Source organism: Aspergillus welwitschiae (genome assembly GCF_003344945.1).
Source record: "Aspergillus welwitschiae strain CBS 139.54b unplaced genomic scaffold BDQ94scaffold_3, whole genome shotgun sequence".
Classification (NCBI taxonomy): Eukaryota; Fungi; Ascomycota; class Eurotiomycetes; order Eurotiales; family Aspergillaceae; genus Aspergillus; species Aspergillus welwitschiae.
This window is the reverse complement of record NW_020798697.1, coordinates 383,893-404,898: the sequence shown is the minus strand read 5'-3', so window position 1 is coordinate 404,898 and position 21,006 is coordinate 383,893. Positions and strand designations below refer to the sequence as shown.

General features: G+C 51.0%; 9 protein-coding genes across 9 annotated transcripts; 5 read left to right on the top strand and 4 right to left on the bottom strand.

The window, feature by feature from the left end:
• Nucleotides 1-1,202: 1,202 nt before the first annotated feature.
• Nucleotides 1,203-2,924, top strand: abr1 (multicopper oxidase abr1; the record flags this gene model as incomplete). The annotated part of the gene is made up of 3 exons (XM_026773869.1): nt 1,203-1,538; nt 1,600-2,680; nt 2,722-2,924. The coding sequence occupies 3 exons, from the start codon at nt 1,203-1,205 to the stop codon at nt 2,922-2,924; spliced, it is 1,620 nt and encodes a 539-aa protein (XP_026630944.1).
• Nucleotides 2,925-3,359: 435 nt separating this feature from the next.
• BDQ94DRAFT_156728 (Fcf1-domain-containing protein) lies at nt 3,360-6,102 on the bottom strand (the record flags this gene model as incomplete). Its single annotated transcript, XM_026768657.1, has 6 exons — nt 3,360-3,793; nt 3,847-4,431; nt 5,433-5,505; nt 5,562-5,727; nt 5,779-6,005; nt 6,067-6,102. The coding sequence occupies 6 exons, from the start codon at nt 6,100-6,102 to the stop codon at nt 3,360-3,362; spliced, it is 1,521 nt and encodes a 506-aa protein (XP_026630943.1).
• Nucleotides 6,103-6,197: 95 nt separating this feature from the next.
• Nucleotides 6,198-7,434, bottom strand: BDQ94DRAFT_135304 (uncharacterized protein). Its single transcript, XM_026764639.1, has 4 exons — nt 7,343-7,434; nt 7,163-7,288; nt 7,092-7,111; nt 6,198-7,015 (listed from the first exon to the last, which is right to left on the bottom strand). The coding sequence occupies exons 3-4, from the start codon at nt 7,109-7,111 to the stop codon at nt 6,778-6,780; spliced, it is 258 nt and encodes an 85-aa protein (XP_026630942.1). The 5' UTR covers nt 7,163-7,288; nt 7,343-7,434; the 3' UTR covers nt 6,198-6,777.
• A 941-nt stretch (nt 7,435-8,375) lies between these two features.
• On the top strand, nt 8,376-9,052 carry BDQ94DRAFT_71391 (uncharacterized protein). The gene has a single exon (XM_026776376.1). The coding sequence runs from the start codon at nt 8,485-8,487 to the stop codon at nt 8,869-8,871; it is 387 nt and encodes a 128-aa protein (XP_026630941.1). The 5' UTR covers nt 8,376-8,484; the 3' UTR covers nt 8,872-9,052.
• BDQ94DRAFT_71387 (uncharacterized protein) lies at nt 9,023-14,325 on the top strand. Its single transcript, XM_026776375.1, has 5 exons — nt 9,023-9,645; nt 9,705-9,828; nt 9,886-10,197; nt 10,252-11,030; nt 11,091-14,325. The coding sequence occupies exons 1-5, from the start codon at nt 9,234-9,236 to the stop codon at nt 14,198-14,200; spliced, it is 4,737 nt and encodes a 1,578-aa protein (XP_026630940.1). The 5' UTR covers nt 9,023-9,233; the 3' UTR covers nt 14,201-14,325.
• Nucleotides 14,326-14,619: 294 nt separating this feature from the next.
• On the bottom strand, nt 14,620-16,083 carry BDQ94DRAFT_135299 (putative endo-1,3(4)-beta-glucanase). Its single transcript, XM_026764638.1, has one exon. The coding sequence runs from the start codon at nt 15,985-15,987 to the stop codon at nt 14,797-14,799; it is 1,191 nt and encodes a 396-aa protein (XP_026630939.1). The 5' UTR covers nt 15,988-16,083; the 3' UTR covers nt 14,620-14,796.
• Nucleotides 16,084-16,213: 130 nt separating this feature from the next.
• Nucleotides 16,214-17,807, bottom strand: BDQ94DRAFT_135297 (oxidoreductase, short chain dehydrogenase/reductase family). The gene is made up of 4 exons (XM_026764637.1): nt 17,339-17,807; nt 16,940-17,235; nt 16,567-16,870; nt 16,214-16,498 (listed from the first exon to the last, which is right to left on the bottom strand). Exons 1-4 carry the CDS (start codon nt 17,384-17,386, stop codon nt 16,409-16,411), a joined length of 738 nt encoding a protein of 245 aa, XP_026630938.1. The 5' UTR covers nt 17,387-17,807; the 3' UTR covers nt 16,214-16,408.
• A 366-nt stretch (nt 17,808-18,173) lies between these two features.
• Nucleotides 18,174-19,247, top strand: BDQ94DRAFT_156727 (uncharacterized protein; the record flags this gene model as incomplete). Its single annotated transcript, XM_026768656.1, has 1 exon — nt 18,174-19,247. The coding sequence occupies one exon, from the start codon at nt 18,174-18,176 to the stop codon at nt 19,245-19,247; it is 1,074 nt and encodes a 357-aa protein (XP_026630937.1).
• Nucleotides 19,248-19,621: 374 nt separating this feature from the next.
• Nucleotides 19,622-20,446, top strand: BDQ94DRAFT_156722 (uncharacterized protein; the record flags this gene model as incomplete). The annotated part of the gene is made up of 1 exon (XM_026768655.1): nt 19,622-20,446. The coding sequence occupies one exon, from the start codon at nt 19,622-19,624 to the stop codon at nt 20,444-20,446; it is 825 nt and encodes a 274-aa protein (XP_026630936.1).
• Nucleotides 20,447-21,006: the final 560 nt, after the last annotated feature.

Below are 21,006 nucleotides of genomic sequence, written 5' to 3'. Positions count from 1 at the left end.
CGCTATACCAGATCATGCTTTGAGTCCCAGGCATCCATGTTCGAGCCCAACCAAGAGCTTCTACTTGGAAGGGAAGAGACCGCTAATCCGGGAGCCTAAACTTCTTGGAGTATGTGTTGCTGCACAATTAAACTAGATCGAAGCGGTCGATTGCCGAGGATAGACGTGATTGGTTGGCGTACATATTATACTCATTGCAGCTTAACTAGAGTCAGAAATACTTCATGTAAGTGCTCGATGTTGAGAACATCGTGGTAGCCACCTGGTGGACCCAAATATGTACTGCCTACGGGTGAACAGGGCATGTTCACAACGGTAGTTCTTTCATCGAGTGAATGCCTTGCATCCCCCCGATTCCAAGGCGGAAGGCGCATTCCAATGCCTGCTGTCGCGGTCTGGATGAGGAAGGATTGTTCTCTGCTTCAAGGTCTCGGTCGCGGAGCAGTGGTATGGCCAGTTTCGACCAAGCAAATATGCTTTCCCAAAAGAGGCCAAGTATTCCAAGGCCGGAGACTTCCAGAGGCCTATTGGCACAAGAAGAGGAACACAAAGCATGGAGACTTACTCTACTCCGTAGAGAAGGCATCAAGGGCTAGCGTGCAGATAACGACATTGAAGCGAGTTACTGTTGCAACAGTAGTACTCGGACATCTATCGCACAGTGCCTTGAGATTTGGCCCCCTTCATAGCTGAAGTAACCGCCATTAGGCGTCAATGTATCCAGCTATCCAGAACCAGACAAGTGTGCCAATACCTCAGGAATTTTCTTGCTGGGGCATCCTGCATCTCTGAACTGGGAAGGTATCTGCATGTAGGAGAAGCTGGCCGACTCCCTACTTCTCCTTCCCCATCCCTTGAAGCAAGGACAGGTTACATGCTTGCATTCCATGTCTATGCTGGAATGATTTCCCCCGGGCGGCGACTGAAAGCACGACTCGCATCGGATCGGCTCATTTGTAGGCTTGCGCTCCGGCCATGCGAGAAATGTTTGTTTGGATCTGATGCCGAGGCGGCGACACCGGCGAGGCATCCAAGTCGCCAAGGGTTCCTTTCCTTGTTGCTCCGCGGGCTGAACTAACTTTTTGTTCATAATTTAGCAGCCCGAGCAGTTGTCTGTACATACTTATTTTCGACTTCCCTTCAGGAATTGCTCCGAAAGTCTGCGCCCGCGTCCGGTGAATGCTATACTTGAAGCCGCGGCAATGATCCGAACCCTCATCACGCTCGGCCTGTACGGGTTCGTCCAACAGGTATCGAGCAAAGATGTGTACCTGGATTGGAATATAACTTGGGTGACTGCAGCACCGGATGGGTATGCGAGGCCTGTGATCGGCATCAATGGACACTGGCCTTGTCCTCAGATCGACGTCGATGTTGGCGATAACCTCATCGTCGACGTGTACAACGGGCTGGGTAACGAGTCCACCGGAATCCATTGGCATGGTCTCCATCAGAACTACAATGGGTACATGGACGGTGTCCCAGGAGTCACTCAATGCGAGCTCCACCCCAACCAGCGGATGCGCTACATTGTTCCGGTAAGCTGACCCTGCTTGCTGGATCAGTACCTGAACTGCGCCTTCTGACCCATGGATCTAGATCAACCAAACCGGCACATATTGGTACCACTCCCACGAGCCTGGTCAATATCCTGATGGGTTGCGCGGACCCATCATCGTGCACGATAATGTTCCTGCACCGTATCACTATGACGAGGAAATGACTCTCACCTTATCAGACTGGTATCATGTACAAATACCCGTCTTGCTCGATGAATTCATTGTTCCATCGGACCATGCCCCCTATGGCGGTCAAGAGCCACTGCCTGATGCGGTTTTGTTCAATGACATGCATAACACCAAGATCAGCGTCAAGCCCGGCACGACCTACCTGATCCACGTTGTTTGCATGGGTAATTTTCCCGGCCATGCACTCGTCATTGACGACCACGACATGACCATTGTTGGTATGGATGGCATTGCAGTGGAACCGCATTTTCTTCCACCCCAGTATCTGCGTGTGGCCGTTGGGCAACGAGTCGACATCCTCCTCACCACCAAAAACGATACTAGCAAAAACTATGCGATCTGGGACGGTCTCGATATTGACGAAATGTTTGTTCAAGAGGGAAGGAGCCCTCCTCAAGGGTACAATCCCAACGGCACCGCATGGCTCATGTACAATGAAGATGCTCCTTTGCCTCCTCCACCAGTGATTCACGTCAACAATGCAAGTCTGGACTTCCTCGACGATGTGACCTTGACACCGAGAGACAATCTTCCGTTGATCGACCCAATACAACACCAATTCATCTTCGATGTCTACCCAACCACAGTGGATGGAAAGCCCGCCTACAGCATCAACAATATGACATATAACGCTCCCGACTCGCCCACGCTGTATACTGCCATTTATTCTGACCCTGAGGCTTGCATGGACCCGGACCTTTATGGGGATGTGAACCCTTTTGTTGTTAATTATGGTGATGTGGTTGAGATTGTTCTCAACAACCACCATGACAACCTCCACCCGTGGCATCTCCACGGTCATGATTTCCAGGTGCTGCAGCGCACCTACCCGTACGGTGGCTTCTTTGATGGCTACCGTAACGTTTCGGCCACTCCCATGCGCAGAGATACGCTCATGGTGGAGCCTCTGGGACATTTCGTGATTAGATTCCGTGCAATGAATCCTGATAAGTATTCCCTCGCTGCAGATTAGATGTCTCCAAACTGACGTTGATCGGTCAATTACGCATCTGGATGTTCCATTGCCATATTGAGTGGCACGTTGAGATCCGCCTCATGGCGATCATTATCGAAGCACCGGACCAGCTGCAGAACATGACTATACCGGATGATCACCTCAAGATTTGCGGAAATACCCAACCCAGCAATTGGGCCCCATTGGCTCCTTCGCCATAGTCAGCTCGACCCGGCATCAGGTATGAGTGCCGTTGATGTGTTCTAAAAGTTACTGACCTAGTCCAGAAGGAGCTAATTGGCCACGCACACAACATCTCTACCTGTTGACAATGCTGGTTTTGAAGCCACTATACTTTGTCAATGTGAGCGTTACAAGGATCTGAGACACATACACGAGACCCGCTGGCGATCGGGAGACTCGACCTGTGTGAATGGGCCCTTCCGATGTTTGGATATGCTTCAATGTCCGTGGCGACCATATTCCGTGATAAGTAGTGTTACGAACAATAGACGAAAAGTTGTATCATCTTCCTTCTACCGAAGTTGCAGCTGCCATGCAGTTTTCACTCATAGCTTTGTATGCCGCATGTACTTGCTGTAGCGCAATAGCCGAGCAACTTTCTGTAGTCAGGCGGATCTCTCAGGTGGGCGACTCTATAGCGAGGCTTTTGCCTTTATTAATCCGTTTTGTCGCATCAAGTCGTAAACATCCTCTGCCACACCCCAGGACAATTCAAAACCACGACCCCCAGCTCCGTATGCATGAACTATCACTTCCTGACCTTGATTTATATTCTCCACCTCAATCCTCATGCCCCCCTCTCGTGCTGGTCGACGGCCAACAATATCACGAATCACATCGAACTCTTCTTTACTTCCCTCCTTGAAGGGAAACCACTTGGCAGCATTCGCCAATAGCTGGGCCCGTGTTTCCATTGACGGATTAGGATCCCAATTATGCGGCTGCTTCGTGCCCCCAATAATTGTCCCACCACCCAATGGGCGTGGAATACAGAAGGACCACGAGCCATCGCTATTCTGTCGAGTGATAGTAGCCGAGCAAGGATTCCTCACCAGACACGTTTGCCCTGGTTAGTCAGTCAGCAACATCAAGGTCCTCCAAGAGAAAACAACCACTCACCCCGAATAATATAACTCTTCTCATCCCCAAACCCCAACCCAGAACAATTAACCACAGCCCTCACCCTCTCCGCGAGATAAAACCCCTCCCTCAAATCTACGAATGTGTACTCCTTCACCTCCCCACCCCTCAACACAAACTCCCTCAACAACCACGCACAATACACGGGAGAATTCACCACAAACGTCTTATACTTCACAGCCCAATTCACATCCCCCGGCATCTGCCCGGGCTGTAAGTACTCAAACCCATCCAAATGCCCATACGCAGCCTGGATGTTCTTCTCGTCGAGGTACTCCGCCGGCGGGTTCTCGAGGTATTCAATGCCAGTGGTGGACTGGACACCTGCGCCCGGCTCCTGAGCCGCGAGTGTCTTGAAGTGTGCATAGGTGCGGCGGGCTTGTGCTTCTTCTCGGGTGTGTTGGGCGTTGGAGCCAGGGACGGGACGGTAGTGGGCGCCTGCCCAGGGTGAGGCGTAGTTTAGGGATGTGCTGTGAGGGAAATCTCGGGCTGCAATGAGGACGCGTTGGGATGGGGAGAGGCGTTGTTGGATGTAGAGGGCTGTTGTGAGGCCGATTATGCCGGCTCTGTTTGGTTGGAATGGGTGGGGGTGGTTAGTGGTGCTGTTGTTGTGGTTGAGGGGGTGGCATTGGGATACGACGTACCCTATTACGACAATGGTTTCTTTTTCGGCCATTATGCTGTGATTGTGATTGTCTTTGCAGACTGGTTGGATTGTGTGTATGTGTGTATGCAAGTGGTGTGATGATAATGTTGGCGGGGATTGAGGGGATGATAAGCGTTTCTGGAACCGGTTCCCCGCACGCGGAGGAATTGAGTCACACTTTGCGCCGGCCGGTGTGCATTGCGTCTTTCATAGCCATCAATCGTTCCTCTTTTGGTAAATGGCTTAGTACTACTGCAAATGGCTACGCAACAGGTGATTAGTGATGTGGCCATGGCCTGATTGCGTGCAGAATCACCCGGACAACTATCTTGTTCGGGGATAGATACGAACTATAGCTAGTATTCCGAAGTAAGCGTGGAGATTAAACAGAATACGATTAAGCTGCTATTCGATTCTAGCTGCAATTGGCAAGGCTAGAACAGCCGGCACTGACCATTTATCTATCTGTTATCTAAGCTCTCCGAGTATCGGCTTCCGCCTGTCTTGCTTCGTCACGTCCACCGTGTGCATAACATGATGGCGGTCGTCAGAACTATCTGGTCATCAAGTTGGACCAGCCCATTATGCATGTCGCAAGCCAATATGCAGCTCGACCTGGCCTGCCAGGTAGCGTTGCCATCGCATGGACTTGCATAACATCAGACAGGATGATCGTGCTCGGACGCAGTGGGACCAGACGAGCTCCTCGTTTGTAAGATGAAGACGAACTGAATCCGCATCCGCTAGTAAGCGGTGCTTGGGGTATATCTTCGTGAAACGTCGTGCTGTGGCGTGGTATCAAACACACATCTTCTTTCTTTTTCTTTTGTTGCCTTGCTTTTTTACCAGGCTTAATCCAAAGCATCGGGCAACTTCTCGATGGTGAATTTGCCCCTAGCAACCTTCATGATCGGAACACCAGGAATCTTGCGCAGGCGGCGACACAGATCTTGATCGTTGGTCGCCACAATGTAAATTCTATGCTTGGTCACCTACAAGAGTCGTTAGCGCGCTGTGCTACCCAAGAAAAATTTGAGTAACCACTCACCCGATCCACGATACAGTCATCTGCATAGGTACCCTTGTGAGAGCACTTAACCCTAGACCACCGAGGGTCTTTGGCAACCCGGAGTGCGAGGCGGTACTTGTCACCCAGCTTTTCCAATTCCGCAATAGTGCAGTCTGAGAAGGTCGGAATACACTTCGCGTACAGCCTGCAGCCAGTCTTAGCATATATCCAAAGTCCAAACAGTGTTCCGACTCACAAGTCCATCATCGAAGTAAGTAGGTCCTGCTTGGCTCGAATGGCGTGGGAAACAAAGTTGGTATCGACCAGCACGTGGTAGGGAGGGCCAAGGGCAGTGTTCGCGGCAAAGAACATGTTCGAAGGAGCTTGGGTGACTTGTCGAGTCAGCTGATCCTCCTTGGGCGTCTCCTTTTTCGCTTCCGGCTTTTTCAGTCGCTCATCACGGGCCTTGATGGCGCGCTTCATCTATAGATTCAGTAGGATCAGTTTCCGTTCCGTATCTGCTGCGAAACCCACAGGAACATACCTGCGCGAACTTGCGAGTCTTCTTTTGCACACCCATTTTGTGATAATTAACCTTGGCCGCTAGATAGAAAGAAAAAGTACACCAGCGGGGAACGGGATCGGTATTCGTTGCTATCGATATCGTTGAGCCCAGAAGATTTTGGAGAAGGCGGAAAATCAGATCACGGGCCGATGTTTTGCCGCGATAGCCAGAGTCAAGTAGTTCCGCTATCATGTGATCTACCCGTGACCGCTTGTTGCGTTGCACGGCATCCCCGTCCGGCTAACTGGAAATAGTAGTTCCCTGTCGCGAAGTCTAGAGCTTCTTGTTACTCTCGTTGGCATCATCGGAAGGAACGTAAAGGCCCAAGTGTATGTACAGTTGCACTCTGGCTCTAGCTGAAGAGTATTCGTCTAAATATTAGATGACCATAATGCCATTGTCCCGAGCGTGACACAGACTGAATCCTACCGTGCACGAGGCATCTTGTTGGATGATGAATTTCAGTCAGTCTCCGTCCGCCGTTATGGGCCGAATGCCTGCCTCTCCCGATGTCTTTCTTATCACATCCAGGGAAGAGGCAAAATCTCATCACCGTCCGAGCTCCTCAACCACCCCCGCAATGTCTAAGCCCCGGGACCTCCCACTAGTCCCGAAGGACGCCAGTCACAGCGCAGCTTCTAGTTGATCTCATCACATTGCATGCACAGGCCGTGCCCATCTGTGGAAGGGCTATTTTGGACTCCATACTCCGTATACTAGTCCAGCCATGTATGTCTTAGCTGGATGTGCATAGAATTGTTGTCTCACCAGCTCCGACTGTGACCGACCGTTCAGATCGTTAGCTCCTGTCAGTGTCAAATAAATCGCCGATGAAGGTACACCATATTGCGGCCATCTGAAGTATTCGGCCTTCCCAAAGAAAAATAATAAGGTCGTGTAGACGGTGATGGTTTTCGCATTCATAATCCTAGCGTATTTCAGTCTGGAAATTGTTGTGGTAGAGTAGTACCATCGGTTACTACACCGCCATAGTTTATACTAACCATGTAGCGCCACTATCCATCTCGAGAAGGGTGAGCGCAATTCAGATGGTATCGGTAATAGGCGGCCTTACAGCACTTGCAATGATGGCTTTTTTTCGGTTTATCTTCAAGGTCTAAGGATAGCACCTGCGTGCGCCATCTTATTTCCACATTTTCAAGGCAAGATTGTAGTATGTCTCCTGTTTATTTCGGTCCTTCTACGTACTATTTCAGTGTTCCATTCCACGTAAGTACCCAAGTATATCACGTACCTCAGTAGTTCCGTCCCCAGCACGTCGAGGGATGTGATTCAAAGTCCCACAGCACATCACCCAAGATTAGCCACAATCCTGCTGGCCACACGGGTTGAGCAGTCGAGGGGAGGGTTTGGCGATACCAGTCAGAGCGCTCATTTACGCGCCGAGCAGGTCACTTGAGGGCGACTCCAGGGCGGGTGCCGGCGCTGATTGGCACAACCGAGTGATGAGGCCTGCAGCGTGAAGAAACGCCCTCTGCAGTCCGCAAGCCAATCAGGCCTGAGGAGCCGGCGGGAAAGGTCCCTGACAGCAGCCGCTGGCCATGCAGAACTCCCCTTGGGTAAGGTATTGTATACCTCTGCCTCCCATACCAAATCTTAGTACTAACTAAGTCACTGGTACTACTCCAGCCCCGCCTGGGAAAAACGGACGCATGCAATAGGATTGAACTAACCACCACCCACAACTCCGTACTAACTACTAACTCACCTCACTAGTATGGCCCCCGTCCGATTCTCTCTCTCACTCTCTCACCCCCCCCATTTCCCGCCCACCTTTGACCGGTGCAACAATTGGCGCTCATCTCATCTCCTTCATTTTTAGTCTCAAACTCTTTCCTATCCACCGATTGCGCTTCATGTTGATTGTGGGCGGCATCGTTCGATGATTAGCCCGCTTGATCTTCCTATAGCTCCTGGTTAGCCCGCCAACGGCGTAACACGAAGATGACTGAACTCCTCTCGCAGCCCCCCCCTGGTCAGACGCGGCAGGATCGACTGGCAGTCTGCTTTGCACTCCGGTTTCCACGTCTCGCTGCTGCATGCTTGTTGGTGTGCCGCTGATGGAGCCACCGACAGCTCCTCATGTCGCTCGACGGGTCTTATTTGCCCTCGTCCGCTAATTAAGTCGTTGAACGCCCTGCTCGTCCCATATCGATGATATCCTGATCCATGGAAGCGCCGCCCACTCCCCTTGGCGCTAGCTCGTGTTGCTTGATGGCTGGAGATTTCGATCGACTCTCTCCGCTGCCTTCGGAGACGTCTCAGATTTCACAGGAAACTCTCCTTGATGACCACACAACGGACTCTCAAGGCTGGCGCCTTCAGGAGAATAATAAGGATTAAGAGTCCACAGGGCCAGAGCACGACTATCAGTCCATGCTCCGCGTGAATCCTGTGTTTTGTGTTAGTGCAATCGTTCCTCATTTTACTTTTTGCTCCCCTCCCCGCCTCTGCCCTGGTCTTCCTTATTATCTTTCTCCCCTCCACAATTCGTGCCAGCAACGTGGTAGCCTGCCTAGTGCGTTGTATCCCTGGTCGTTCCACTGCATCATTCTTTGTCTTTCAGTTGCATTTTTGTGCGTCTGCCTTTTTGTTCGGTTCGGATTTAGCGCGCTATCACCATCGTCTGTCGCTGTACCCTGCTATAACCTCGCTTCTTCCTCGCCACCCCCAAACCCCAAGCCTGTTGAGACGAAAGGCCGTCATTCGAATCATTCCTCTTACTCGTATATCAGCACTCTAACTGTGGTCTCAATTCTCTAGTCAAATGTCTGTTGAGATCACGTTGAAAATTGTGTTCTCGAGTCGGTAGGCATCTGAAGCAGTGACGTTCCGTTGGCTGTCCTGAGCGGGACTGCACTCATTTGGTGCTCGTATCGTTCTCGTCTTGTCCTACGTGCCAATGGGAGGTTTATAATTACCATTGCTCGTTTTGGACGGATAGCGTCTCTGCCCTTGTCACGCCGTCATCGTTGATTATTTAACTGTTCCAGAAGTGATCTGTGCCTGGACCGAGCACTTGACACTTGCTTGTCTGGAGACGGAGCTTGGGATTGGGACAGGGAACAGGAAATAAACACATCCAGCATCCCGTCCAGGGACCTCTCTGCGGCGCTTTCGAAACGATGGTTGAACTATCATGGAACAGAAATCCAGTTCAAGTCCCAGATCCTCGACCTTCGAGAATGAAGCCTGCCGCACCCCCGGTATCAACACAGCCACAGACACCTCCTGCCCGGCTTGAGCCATGTGCGTCTACTGCGTCTTTACTTCTTTATGCTCAGGGCTCGGTGATTGTATGTCTCCACCATGATACTTTGGCGCTCGAACGACGCTTCGAAAATCACCAAGACGATATCGGATTCATATATGTGGATAATGTTAGCGAGCGTGGTGCGGGAAGGCTGGTGGTCAGTTACGATGTCAGCCAGACTGCAATTGTATGGGACCTGTTCACAGGAAGCGTACTCGCTAGGTTCGCCTCCTTCGAGCAGCTAAAGGTTGCCGCCTGGATGCGGAACGGCAATGTGGCCTTTGGTAACACCCCTCCCATCCACAAAGTTCTCTTATAAACAAGCGCTCACAACCATCCGCAGGTAATGAAAAAGGAGACGTGATCATATTTGAGCCTTCTACCTCGGAGCATATTTCGTGTCGCACCATCTTTGATCCCATTACCGCTCTAGCCCCCGCTACGGATTGTCGAACCTATGCCATTGGGTAGGTAAACTGCGCCTAGTCCTCACAAGAGTCGAATGGTCTAACAGTTCGGCTTAGTTATCAAAATGGTTCCATTATGCTCGCGACACTGCACCCAACATTCAGCATCTTACATACCATGTCCACTTCACGAGGACCATCGGCGATAATCTCGTTAGCGTGGCATGCATCCTCGTCTAAGCAGAAGTCAGATATGCTAGCCACTTTGGCAGCCAATGGTGATTTGAGAGTTTGGAGTGTAGCGAAACCACCGCAGAAAGAGGCCCCACGCGTGATCAGAGTGCTCAAGAGGTCTGATGGCTCCCCGGCCACTGAACCAAAGTGGATGGCTTGGTCTAAGAATGGCAGGATCGTGCAGTTTCTTGAAGGGTAAGCAGGAGTCGTCATCTTCCCCCGGGTTATGAAGCTAAAACCCGTCAACAGCGAAACGTGGGCTTGGGATGTCAGGACAAAACATGTCACGTATGAGCCCATCCCCACCATAGACAATCCTCGTGGCTTCGCCAACTATGGGCCGACCGCCACACTATTTACCCTCGGTCCTCAATACACTGTTCAGCAGTACGATATAGACAGTCCTGCCATGGTCGCGAATGTGCAGCATGCCCCCGCTGGAGCTTTGCCGGCGCCTATGGAGCAACCGAGACTACGCACCTTGCAGGAACCGCCAACAATGAGGGAGTCTGGTGCGATGTTTGGCTCTCGAAGGACCCCATTTGACACGAACGGAATTGAGGCTGTTCGGCAACAGCGTGCAGATGTCGCAAGCCCTGTGAATAGGAGCCATGCCAATTCGGTCACGAATTCCGTTAGCTCGAAGGCTTCCTCGGGCATGCACAAGATACCATTCTCACCACCCAGTAGGTCCGGTCAGACGACCACCTCATTCTCGTTAACCTCAGCATCCGGGAGAGAAACGCCCCAACCATCCGGAGCTTCCTATGCCTACGCATCGTCCGTGTCAATGTCGTCAACCAAAAGCTCTCGCGCCGGTTCACGGCTGAGGAACGAGGTACAGCTTAGTCCTGCCGAAAAGCCAGTGGATCTATTCCCATTTACGCGCGCACGCCTCAATGATGTACCTTATGGACACCATCAGCCCCTTGACGAGTCTCGCCTCACGCCAGACGATCTGCGTCAACAGATGCTGAGCGTCGTATTTGGCTTCGATGGGGATATTGAAGAATTGATTAGGGATGAACGTATGTTAGAACCTGTGCTTACTAGATATGTTTCTAAACATTCGCTAATTCTGTGACCAGTGAGCAACCATCCCGAAGCTAGCCAAAGCGCCGTTCTACTTGCTCAGTGGATTGGAGAATCCGATACAGACAATATGCTTTCCATGATCAGTTCGGGGCCAGCCTCAATCACAGACTGGATGCTCCTTGCATTTAGCCAGATGTCTGGAGAATCGCAGTCGAACAAGATCGGACAAGCATTGGTCCAGAAGCTGCTAGAAATTGGAGATGTCCACACGGCAGCCACCATACTCCTAGGACTGGGAGACAGAAACGATGCCATCGAAGTCTATGTCTCTCAGAACTATTACATGGAAGCCATACTGATGACATGCCTTGTGATGCCTACAGACTGGCAGCGACAATCGTATTTGGTCCGTCGGTGGGGAGAGCATGTTGTGTCTCACTCTCAGCAACAGCTCGCAATTAGATGTTTCATGTGCACAGGTGTAGAGCCCTCCGAGCCATGGACTTCTCCTGCTGCGCAACAGGCTACATCCTTCACGGAAGCTATCACCAGAAGGTCTCCAATGACATCTCCGGAACCTTATCCGAACCCAGCAAGTCTTATGGTGCCAAACTCTCACCCAAGTCCAGCTGTCAATGGCAGACCGGTATCGAAGACACCAGCGCTGAAGCTTATTACTTCATTTGACTCTCAACCAAACAATCGATTCAAGTTCCCTGGACTAAAGTCAGATGACAGAACGCCAACAAATGCCCCCGGGGTTACTCCGATCGCAGAATCTGCAGTCGTCGAATCTGCCTTGTCTCCGGGTGGGTTTGGATCGTACAAGCTGAATAATATTCAGAGCATAAATAACGCGATGAATACGCGCACAACAACGCCTGCCTTCAACAGACGGCGTCTTCCATCTATCGGGGAGACCCCAATTGACGTACACCCTCCTACATTCCCCTCCACGGGATACAATAAACAAGCGCTAGACTATGGATCAACGTCAGAGAATGACGAGAGCCAGCCGCTAGAGCAGAAAGGGGGGGAAGCAGATGACGAACAGCTTGGTTTGCTATCATCTGCCCGTTATGACCCAGAAGAGTACAAGCCCAGTCCTCAGACCGCAGTCCAAGCGACAGCAGATACATTCTCTACCATCAAGGGTCTTCCTTCTCCGGCTGCTGGAGTTTTTGAAGCCTTGAAGGAGCGTTCAGACAGCCGAAACGGAACTAGAGACCGTAAACCAGATGGCTTGCAGCTAAATCTTCATCACCGCAACGCATCGGAAAATGACATGCACGCCCAATCCGAGATGCTGGCCAACTTCCGCAGTCCAGCGTCAACGTTGAATAGTATCAGTTCCGCAAGGAGCCCCAGCGTTAGCGGCCGCAGCATTGACCCGTATATCAGTAGCCTTGGCGAGGCGAACTATCACGCGAAGAAGTATCAAGGAAATCATCATAACGGTAGAGGAAGACGGAATACGGACGACTCGGCCAGTCAGACCTCGGCTCGGAGGTACCGTTCCAGGAACGCTTCACAGGAGACGCGTGGGCGAAATGAAAAGAGATACATTCCACCCGCCAAACGTTCTCCCTCATCTCCTGTCCCAATGTCGCCAGAGGAACTGGCTCGTATGAACGTCAATGCCGCCAACAAGCCATCGTCTCGAACACGCAGCGCTAGCAGGGTCCGCAAACCACGTTCGCGCAACTCCTCTGAACGCCGCCAAAACCGTTCTGCAAGTCGAAACACAGCCAACCATCTTGGTACGGAAAATCAAGATCCTTCCAGTCGAGGACGCAGCATGGACCGTCAAGAATCAGGCACCCGGTCTCCCTCGTCTCCATTGCCAGGATCCAGTGCAGAAGACGCATTGAGACTAGTTGCGAGTGATAGAGAACGGTTGCGAACCCGCCAACGGAGCGGCAGTCGTCGACCTGAAAAGGGTGCAGGTGGGAGGGGTGAGACGCCATCTGAGTCGAAGTGGGCGAGAGCGAGGTCTCGTAGCCGTCACGATACCGAGCCGACAGAGAGCGCGCAACAAGGTGTCATAGAATTTGTCAATGGCAGTACCGCTCATGATGACATCTACATCGTCGATAACAGTCATAGTGACAATAACATGCTGGCACAGGCATCTCACGCGGAGCACACTGCTGTCCTCCAGGATAAACTTGTGGAACAGCGGAGGAAGGAACTTGCCGCTGCAGAGCTTGAAGCTCGGCGCCTGTCGCTGGCACGCAATCCATCGGCGCCTAACATCCCATTTCCAGGGGAGTTGCAGCCGAGTCGTTCTGCTTTGGAGAATGCAACATTTTCCATCAATGCTTTTGCGCCGCGTACCCCCGGCCGGAACCGGACTGCTACAAACAAGGGCTCTCCAGAGTATCCAAGCAGCTCTGATTCAAACTCTTCGAGGTCTGGTGTGCCTTTGGGACTGCCCGCAACCCCGAAAGCCATGAAGCACCCCAAATATAACGGCTATGAAGAAACAGCACCGACGCCCCCGGTACCTTCTGACGCCGGTATCCTACTTAGTGATGCCAAGTACCAGGGTGATGCTGAGCGGATCGGTCGTTCGATGTCCGTTCCAGTCCCCGAAAGCCACCAGTTTGGCGCTGTACCAACGGATCTCCCAATGCACCCAAGATACAACCCTCATCTCCCGAGAAGTCGGTCCACGAGCCGAACGCGAAGTATGGCTCCCCGTCGAGACAGTGGTGGACATAGCTACGGCGGCTCCCCTGTGACGGTTAGCATAGAGGAGACCATTGAAAATGCAATGGCAAACCAGCAGACCGAGAATCCTCCTATTCTGCCGGAGCTCCAACATTTGAGTCCTCCTCCACCGCCACCTCCTCCAACTGCACCTTTGGCCTCTCCACGCGAGTCTTCGGGGACGATAGACATCGCCATCGACAATGAAGACTTCGGTCGACTGCTGCCTCGCGCGATGACCACAGGACCTACGCTTCACATGGATGGCCGTCCGGGTCTGGAACAACGCCGTATGTCTTTTGAGCACCGTCGGGGCCGCAGTGTCAACGAGAGCCTGAGTAGCAAGATTCGCAACTTAGCCCGAATGGGCAGCACCAAGAGCACAGACTCGTGGGTTGCTACTGATATTTCGATCCCGTATGAGAGCGTTATCGTCGACGGGCGCATATAAGCATACCTTTGAGGCATTGCATCTAATGTGTCGACACTTGCGGTTGGACATTCATGATTGATGACATTTTTTTCTTTTTCATTTTTCCAATTATTTCTACATTTGCTTATTTTTCTCCATTTTCCCCTTAAGCCAAGGCATATCTCCAATATTGGTCATTGTGATAGTTGAACTGTATACCCTGGCAGTACTCTTCCCTGATAATGATGAACAAGCAAGAACTTACTCAGCTACCAGAAGATGCACTATAATGGGCTTTCTTTTCTATTCTTACCCTTCCTCGTCTCTAAAAGTGGCCCTCGGGGGCACGAGAAAAGTCGCTCCTTCACCTATTTACCTAAGTGTTGCCACAATATGTAGGCATTTAGTGATTAATCAAGCTATTCCAAACTGAATCGGTTAACTACACGGGAGCATTAGGCCTTACGAAAGCATTACTTGTAGGAGACATGCAGCTCTATCCGGCTGGGACCGGACAAGTATAGGTCAAAAGCAAGGAATCAACTGTCAGAGGGGAAAGTCGTCATTGTAGTTTACCGGTCCATGCCGTGGACAATAAAAGTCAGCGCTATGAATACAGGCCGCTATACAAACAATCAGTCCCATTTCGCCCACCACCCAGAACGGTTCTGCTGTGGAGTGTTCAGACTGTCCGTCGACATCTTCCGCTCCGCCTCCAACATTCTGTCAAACTCCGCCTGCGCCAGCTCACGCTCACTCGGTTTGTCGTAGGCCGGAGCCGGAGCAGAGGCAGTCGAACTCGACGCAGGCCTAGACACCGTACTCCGGGTCTCCCGCTGAGCCGAGACATTATTTTGCCTCCGGATGCGCTCCCAGGCACTTTCACCAGACATCGACTGGTCCTTGCCCCGGTACTCGGCAGCCACAGGACTAGCATCATCCCAGAAGTCACCATTCCCATCCTTCGACGGACTCGGTGCCTCATCTGCCGGCGTAGCTACTTTCTTCGTCTCACTTCCCCACGACGTCGTACTCGACCCGAACCTCGCCGCCTCCTCATCCGACCCCGACTGCATCCCATACCCATCCCCCAGCTGCTGCGGCAGATTCTGCTCCTCACTCTTGGGCACCTCCTGCCCCGTCGGCCTCGGCGCCGGTGTCGTCGGCACCGGCGGCGGCATCTTCCCCGTCGTAACATGACCTCTCAATTCATCCCTCCTCTTCCTCGCCTCGGCCCAAAGCCCCTTCAACCTCGAATCACTCATCATATGATTAATATCATTTGCGCCCGCAATGCCATCTCCCAGCATCAGCCCCACAAATGCAAAAAGCGCCGTCTTCAACCCTGCCCGAATAGCTTCTTTCCTCCACGTATCGGGATTCGCCCTCGCCCACTTCTGAATCCCCTCAAGCAGCAAATCGACCCGCCGCAGGCCCGCTTCCGACGAGAAATTTTTCTTCCACGCCTCCGTGTTCTGCGCCGCCTTGTAGGTCACGATCGCGCCGGCGAGCACACCAACCGGCTGGCCGATTCGGCTGTGGTAGAGCCGCGCCGTGGAGTGCTCGATTGTGGCGTCCGCTTCGGCTTGTGTCAAGGGACGGTTTGCGATGCGTTGGTGTTGGTCGAGTGTCCGGATCACGTTCATGGTTGCTACTGCGTTCCAGACGCTTTGGCCGCCGAAGCCCAGGTACATCGTTATCGGGTCCGGGCGTTTGAAGAGCTCCGGTTTGACCTTTAGCGGGTAGAAGCGGGAGAATGGGTCGTTCGGGTCTTTCAGGACCGGGGAGGTATCCCCTGTTGATGGGGGGTCGGAGGTGAATGACATTGTGGAGGGTGGGCTCCTGTGGTGTGGTGTTTTGGTTGGTGTTGTGGTGGTGGTGATGGATGGGGGGAGCTTGGATGATGATGGAATTGATGATGCGGAGTGGTTGTGCTGTGCTGGTTAGTCAGCTGCATAGTGGGTTGTGCGGGACTTGTTGCTTGGGTCTGATGGACTATCTACAGTAGGCGTCGCTTCAAGTTAGACTCGTCTAAAATAATTCTACCAGATTCAGTTAACAGCTTTATTTATATTGGTAGCAGCCAGGACATTTGTGGAAGTTAATTTTTTCTTTGGGACTGTAAAACCGATATTGTAGTCCATTTAGATACTACGTAGTACCCTGTACAATTTCCTGTCCTTGAACAATTTAACTTGGAATACTACTCCCAATGATACTACTCTCCCTATTTTCCAATCTTCTCAATCACCACCTCTCAACATACGGCCTCAAATCCAACTCAAATCCAAACGTCGTCCTGGGCTGTGTATGTAAATGCCAATACGAATCGGCAATCTATGCACATCAGCATCTCACCCCCAAAACAAGCAACCAAACAGCGAAAGGAAAACGAAATAACTTACAGCCTCAGGATCCAACTTGGCATCCTCCTTCTCGAACACCCACCCCTTCGTCCTCGGGATATCAATAACCCCATCAATAATAACATGGGAGACATGAATGCCCTTAGGTCCGAATTCTCTCGCCAGCGACTGCGCCAACGCCCTAAGCGCGAACTTGCCCGCGGCGAAGGAAGCGAATTGCGCCGAGCCCTTCACGCTGGCTGTAGCGCCGGTGAAAATGAGAGTAGGTGGGTATTTCAAACCTCCTTGCGACTCAGCCGGAAAGAGTGGGAGGACATTCTGGGCGAAGTTGAATGCTCCTTTCCTATATCACCACATTAGCATACCATACCCAGTTTAAATATTAGAGAGGGGAATGAAGGTAGCATCATACCCCTGCCCCTCAAACCCGGAACTAAACTCCGTCTCCGTTAACTCAAGAAACGGCTTCCTCACGAATCCACCGCCCGAGTTGAACACTGCGGCGGCTAGTGATGAACCCTGGAACTGCGATTTGATCTGCTCAAAGGCGGAGCGGACACCAGTCGAGTCGGATAGATCGGTGCTGATGCCGGTGGCTTGACCGCCGGAGGAGTTGATCTCGTCCACGACGGGCTGGTAGTTTGCTGGGTTGCGGGCTAGGACTACGATGGGGTAGGATTTGGCGAAGCGGCGGGCGATGGAGGCGCCCTTTTCAATTATTAGTTTTTTGTTTGGGGGTATGTTTCAAGGGATGGATAATGTTGATATAGTATGGGAGTTGGTGGTGGGAAGGGGGGGAAGATGTACGTACAGTGCCTGGGCCGACGCCGGCGATGATAGCGAAGGGTTTGGAGGCCATTTTGGTTATTGGAGAGTTTGCTTTGAAGCAAGAGAAGAACAAATTTTGGGATGTTTATGGAAAATGAGGGGTTGAAATGGGACTATATAGTAAATGAGGAGGTTTTCATGGCGTCATTCCAGTCGGGGTTCTTGTCATGCCGAGATTAGAAATCCGCGATGCGATCAGTAATCAAGGGATGGGGGTGTAGCCGTGGTTGGATTTGAAGTCTAGACTTTAGAATTAGGAAGTATATAGCTTGTAAGAGAAAAGAAGAGTGAAGTCGATTGCCTTATGGGGTATTAGGAGCTATTGTAACTATGTGGCATATGGTTAAAGTCTGACAGGTACAAGTAGCACATGGGGCAACTATACCCAAATTGGTCGCTACTGTTCGGATAGCTCTGTCTACAGATTGCTATCCTTTCCCCCTCAAACAGTCATGGCAAGCCGTTTACCACTCTCAATATATGATGTATATCATCACCATCCATGCTTCCTTTTGTATTACATCTTTACTAGACCAGGTACACATAGCTTATCAGCGTGAATGGGAAAGCAACGCTAACCCCAGTTTGTCGATGGGGAACGTCACGTGCATGTATATAGAGTGACTGCGATGTATACAACAAGTTCTTTTTGTTTGAGAAATTTACACACTCTCATAATGTGTCTCATTGCAAGCCAGTGGATAATAGAGTCAGAAATTATCCCAACCTATCCCGCCATGTCAGTGGTTGAGCCTATGTGACATTGACTGTCCCGGATCGTGCAGCATCGACAGTCTTTATACTGCGAAGCGTTCAATATGGATACCGACAAAGCAGCAGCAACAACAACGCTTCTTCACGAGGAAAACGAAGATCCAGCTGTCAAGGACGTCATCCGCGTCGCCTCATATCATCGACTCGACTACGACCTAGCAGTCGTCAGAACATTCCCTAGACCTCACCACCTCATACGTGACTTGCTGACCCCGAAAACCCTTATCATCGACCTGAATTCAAGACTTGGTGTCCTGGATATCTTCCCACTAGAATTCATTCACGAGATATGTCTCATGCTTGATATTCAATCCTTGTTTCGCTTCCACCGAGTCAACTGTCGTGCTCGACAAATCGCTAGCGCCAGTGGATACTACAAAGCGGTTGTCAAACATGCCATCGGGGCTCTGTTCGTTATTTTAAGAACAGGCATGGCATCTTGGTACACATTATCAGACTTATATGACGTCCTCTGCACAAAGAACTGTGCGATCTGCAATGACTTTGGCGGCTTTATCTTCCTTCCATCGTTTATGAGATGTTGTTTCTTCTGCATTGAGGACGACGAACTTCCTCCCGTTCTGCCTGCTTCTCAAGTCAGACCATACCTGAACCGGCGTTCAGCTCCTCCTCTCTCCAGTCGGATCCCTATGATAAAGACGCTGCCTGGAATATACTCGTTGGATGAATCAAAGCGAACCAGACGATTCGAACTTGTACTGGAACAATCAGCCATCTCGCTCTTCTCGTCTGACCGGGTTCCAACTTTCCCGAAGAAGTACTCTAGGGACACAGAGCTACAGCGTTACATGGTCAGTACGGCCCTACCTTATCTCGACAATAAGAACGATGTCATCGAGAAGGGTGTCTCCTGCAGTGGCTGCCAGATTTCTCTGGAGAAGGCCTTGCAATCGTCAGGGGCCGAATATGATGTCTGGGATGACCGAGATAAAATTTATTCGCATGATCAATTCATGGAGCATTTTAAAACTTGTCCAGAGGCTCGCAAGCTATGGGAATTAAGCGAGGGGGGCACCCTCGAGCCTGATATCCCGGCGTTTGTTAAGAATGGAGGCTGCGCTAGGAAGAGGGAGATGAAAAATGTCTTCTATCATTGAATAGCATGTACAGGGGATTGGCTGTTGGATGATGTGGGGTTTTGAGTATTTATGAGGCAATATTCAGGGAAGTAATGGAATCCAGGATCGTAATGCAATTGAAATAGTTCTCCTTCAATATGATGCCCGACCAGACATTGATGATAGGCACATATGCAGATGATCATAGCGCACCTTTCCAATGGGAGAGTCCCAACCCCCGCTTCTCTCACTTGCAAAGTATTGTCCCAGTGCTTAGTCCATACTCGAGATGCTAATCAAGTCTTCCCATTAGAGATAGTTTCTCTTGAAGATTACCTCTTTCCATGAAGACAACTGACTTTCTGGAATCACCCCACCACTATCTCCTACAAAGCCTCTACCGCACTAACTCAATGAGCCCAACCCATCCCTGCCCCATGATACTCTCAATGGATGTCTCCAGTATGGATGACAGCGACTACCGAATATTATTACAAAACCGGGTCAGATACTTGACAATTCGTCCCGGTACATTCGACCGCGCAACCCTTTCCATGCCTCTCAGTTCATTGCCTGACCTTCCGAAAGACTGCACCTGGAATTCTGCGCATCTCAGCCGAGATAATTCCAGCGGTGAACTCGTGGTAGAACTACAAAAACGAGATCTTGTTGGCATAGCGGATGTCTGGCATCCTTCGCAGGTTGACTGTCTCAAGCTTAGAAGGACAAGGCAGCTTACAGCTACTACATTCGAAGCAACTTACTGCGGTAGTGAGCCAATAAGCTCTCCTCCTCTAAACGAGGACACTACAGTAATTGCCAAAGTTGCCCGGTTTGAGTGGGAAATACCTCGTTTATCGCAAGAGACTTCCATATACAAACAGCTACAGGGCACCGGTCTTGCTCCACGCTTTCTTGGCCATGTCCATGAGCACGGGCGTGTGATTGGCTTCATACTTGAAAGGCTCAAAGGGCGGGAAGCGGGCATTAAAGATCTTCCGCTATGTCAATCCGTGCTCAAACGCCTGCACGATATCGGTATCCTTCATGGCGATGTCAACCGATACAACTTTATCGTTCGAGGTGATGCAGTTCGCTTGATTGACTTTGAGAAAAGTCAGCAATCCAAGGGCGCGAATACGCTGATGCATGCTGAAATGGAGAGTCTATATGAACAACTAGTGGAGGATACAGGACGTGGTGCAGGTTTCACTCGGTCGAATCAGCAAATTGAGTAACAGGGTATTGTGTTCCATCTCAGTGCAATGCAAATGGCTTTTCCCAGTCAATTGCTTGAGACCCTCTGGTAGCGGCATGTTGATGGATGAATAGAAATTGTTCCTGCTGGAGATGACTCTCTAGATGGCCAAAGTACTCGCTCTAGGTTTCAAAAGTGGTACAACAGTCAGTGCAGGAATATGCTAGTACTAACTTGGTCAATCAGCCTTACATCCCACATTTTCCCTCGCTCCTCTAGAACCAGTAGCACCCAAAGTGTCTTACATTTTCTCGTTGGCTGACCCTGAAATCCTAGAAAATGTGCATACCGTGTTCAAAGAGCAAAGACCGTCTCTATATCCTTGCAATACTAAGTACTTGTTAGCGCTGGGGTGGCACATCCCATGCTCCGACCAGTAAGATGGGTAGTAGGAACTTTCCTCCTTTGCTTCACTCTTTTTGTTCAGTAGGAAACACCTTCATCATAACATCTCTTTATCTACAGGCAACCCGTCCGTGTACTTGGTTATCCCGTTTCGACAGTATTCATCCAATCCAGCGGGCAATAATATAAGGGATA

Excerpts from the sequence above, each read along its gene's own strand:
- BDQ94DRAFT_135299 (XM_026764638.1), bottom strand. The coding sequence starts at position 15,987 with ATGTCATTCACCTCCGACCCCCCATCAACAGGGGATACCTCCCCGGTC.
- BDQ94DRAFT_135304 (XM_026764639.1), bottom strand. The coding sequence starts at position 7,111 with ATGGATAGTGGCGCTACATG. Across the intron at positions 7,016-7,091 it reads ATGGATAGTGGCGCTACATG|GATTATGAATGCGAAAACCA; the intron begins GTTAGTATAAAC and ends GAAATACGCTAG.
- BDQ94DRAFT_71391 (XM_026776376.1), top strand. The coding sequence starts at position 8,485 with ATGCTCCGCGTGAATCCTGTGTTTTGTGTTAGTGCAATCGTTCCTCAT.
- BDQ94DRAFT_135297 (XM_026764637.1), bottom strand. The coding sequence starts at position 17,386 with ATGGCCTCCAAACCCTTCGCTATCATCGCCGGCGTCGGCCCAGGCACT. Across the intron at positions 16,871-16,939 it reads TCCGGGTTTGAGGGGCAGGG|GAAAGGAGCATTCAACTTCG; the intron begins GTATGATGCTAC and ends GTGGTGATATAG. Across the intron at positions 16,499-16,566 it reads CCAAGTTGGATCCTGAGGCT|ATTGCCGATTCGTATTGGCA; the intron begins GTAAGTTATTTC and ends TGATGTGCATAG.
- BDQ94DRAFT_71387 (XM_026776375.1), top strand. The coding sequence starts at position 9,234 with ATGGTTGAACTATCATGGAACAGAAATCCAGTTCAAGTCCCAGATCCT. Across the intron at positions 9,646-9,704 it reads GAACGGCAATGTGGCCTTTG|GTAATGAAAAAGGAGACGTG; the intron begins GTAACACCCCTC and ends AACCATCCGCAG. Across the intron at positions 11,031-11,090 it reads AGAATTGATTAGGGATGAAC|TGAGCAACCATCCCGAAGCT; the intron begins GTATGTTAGAAC and ends TTCTGTGACCAG.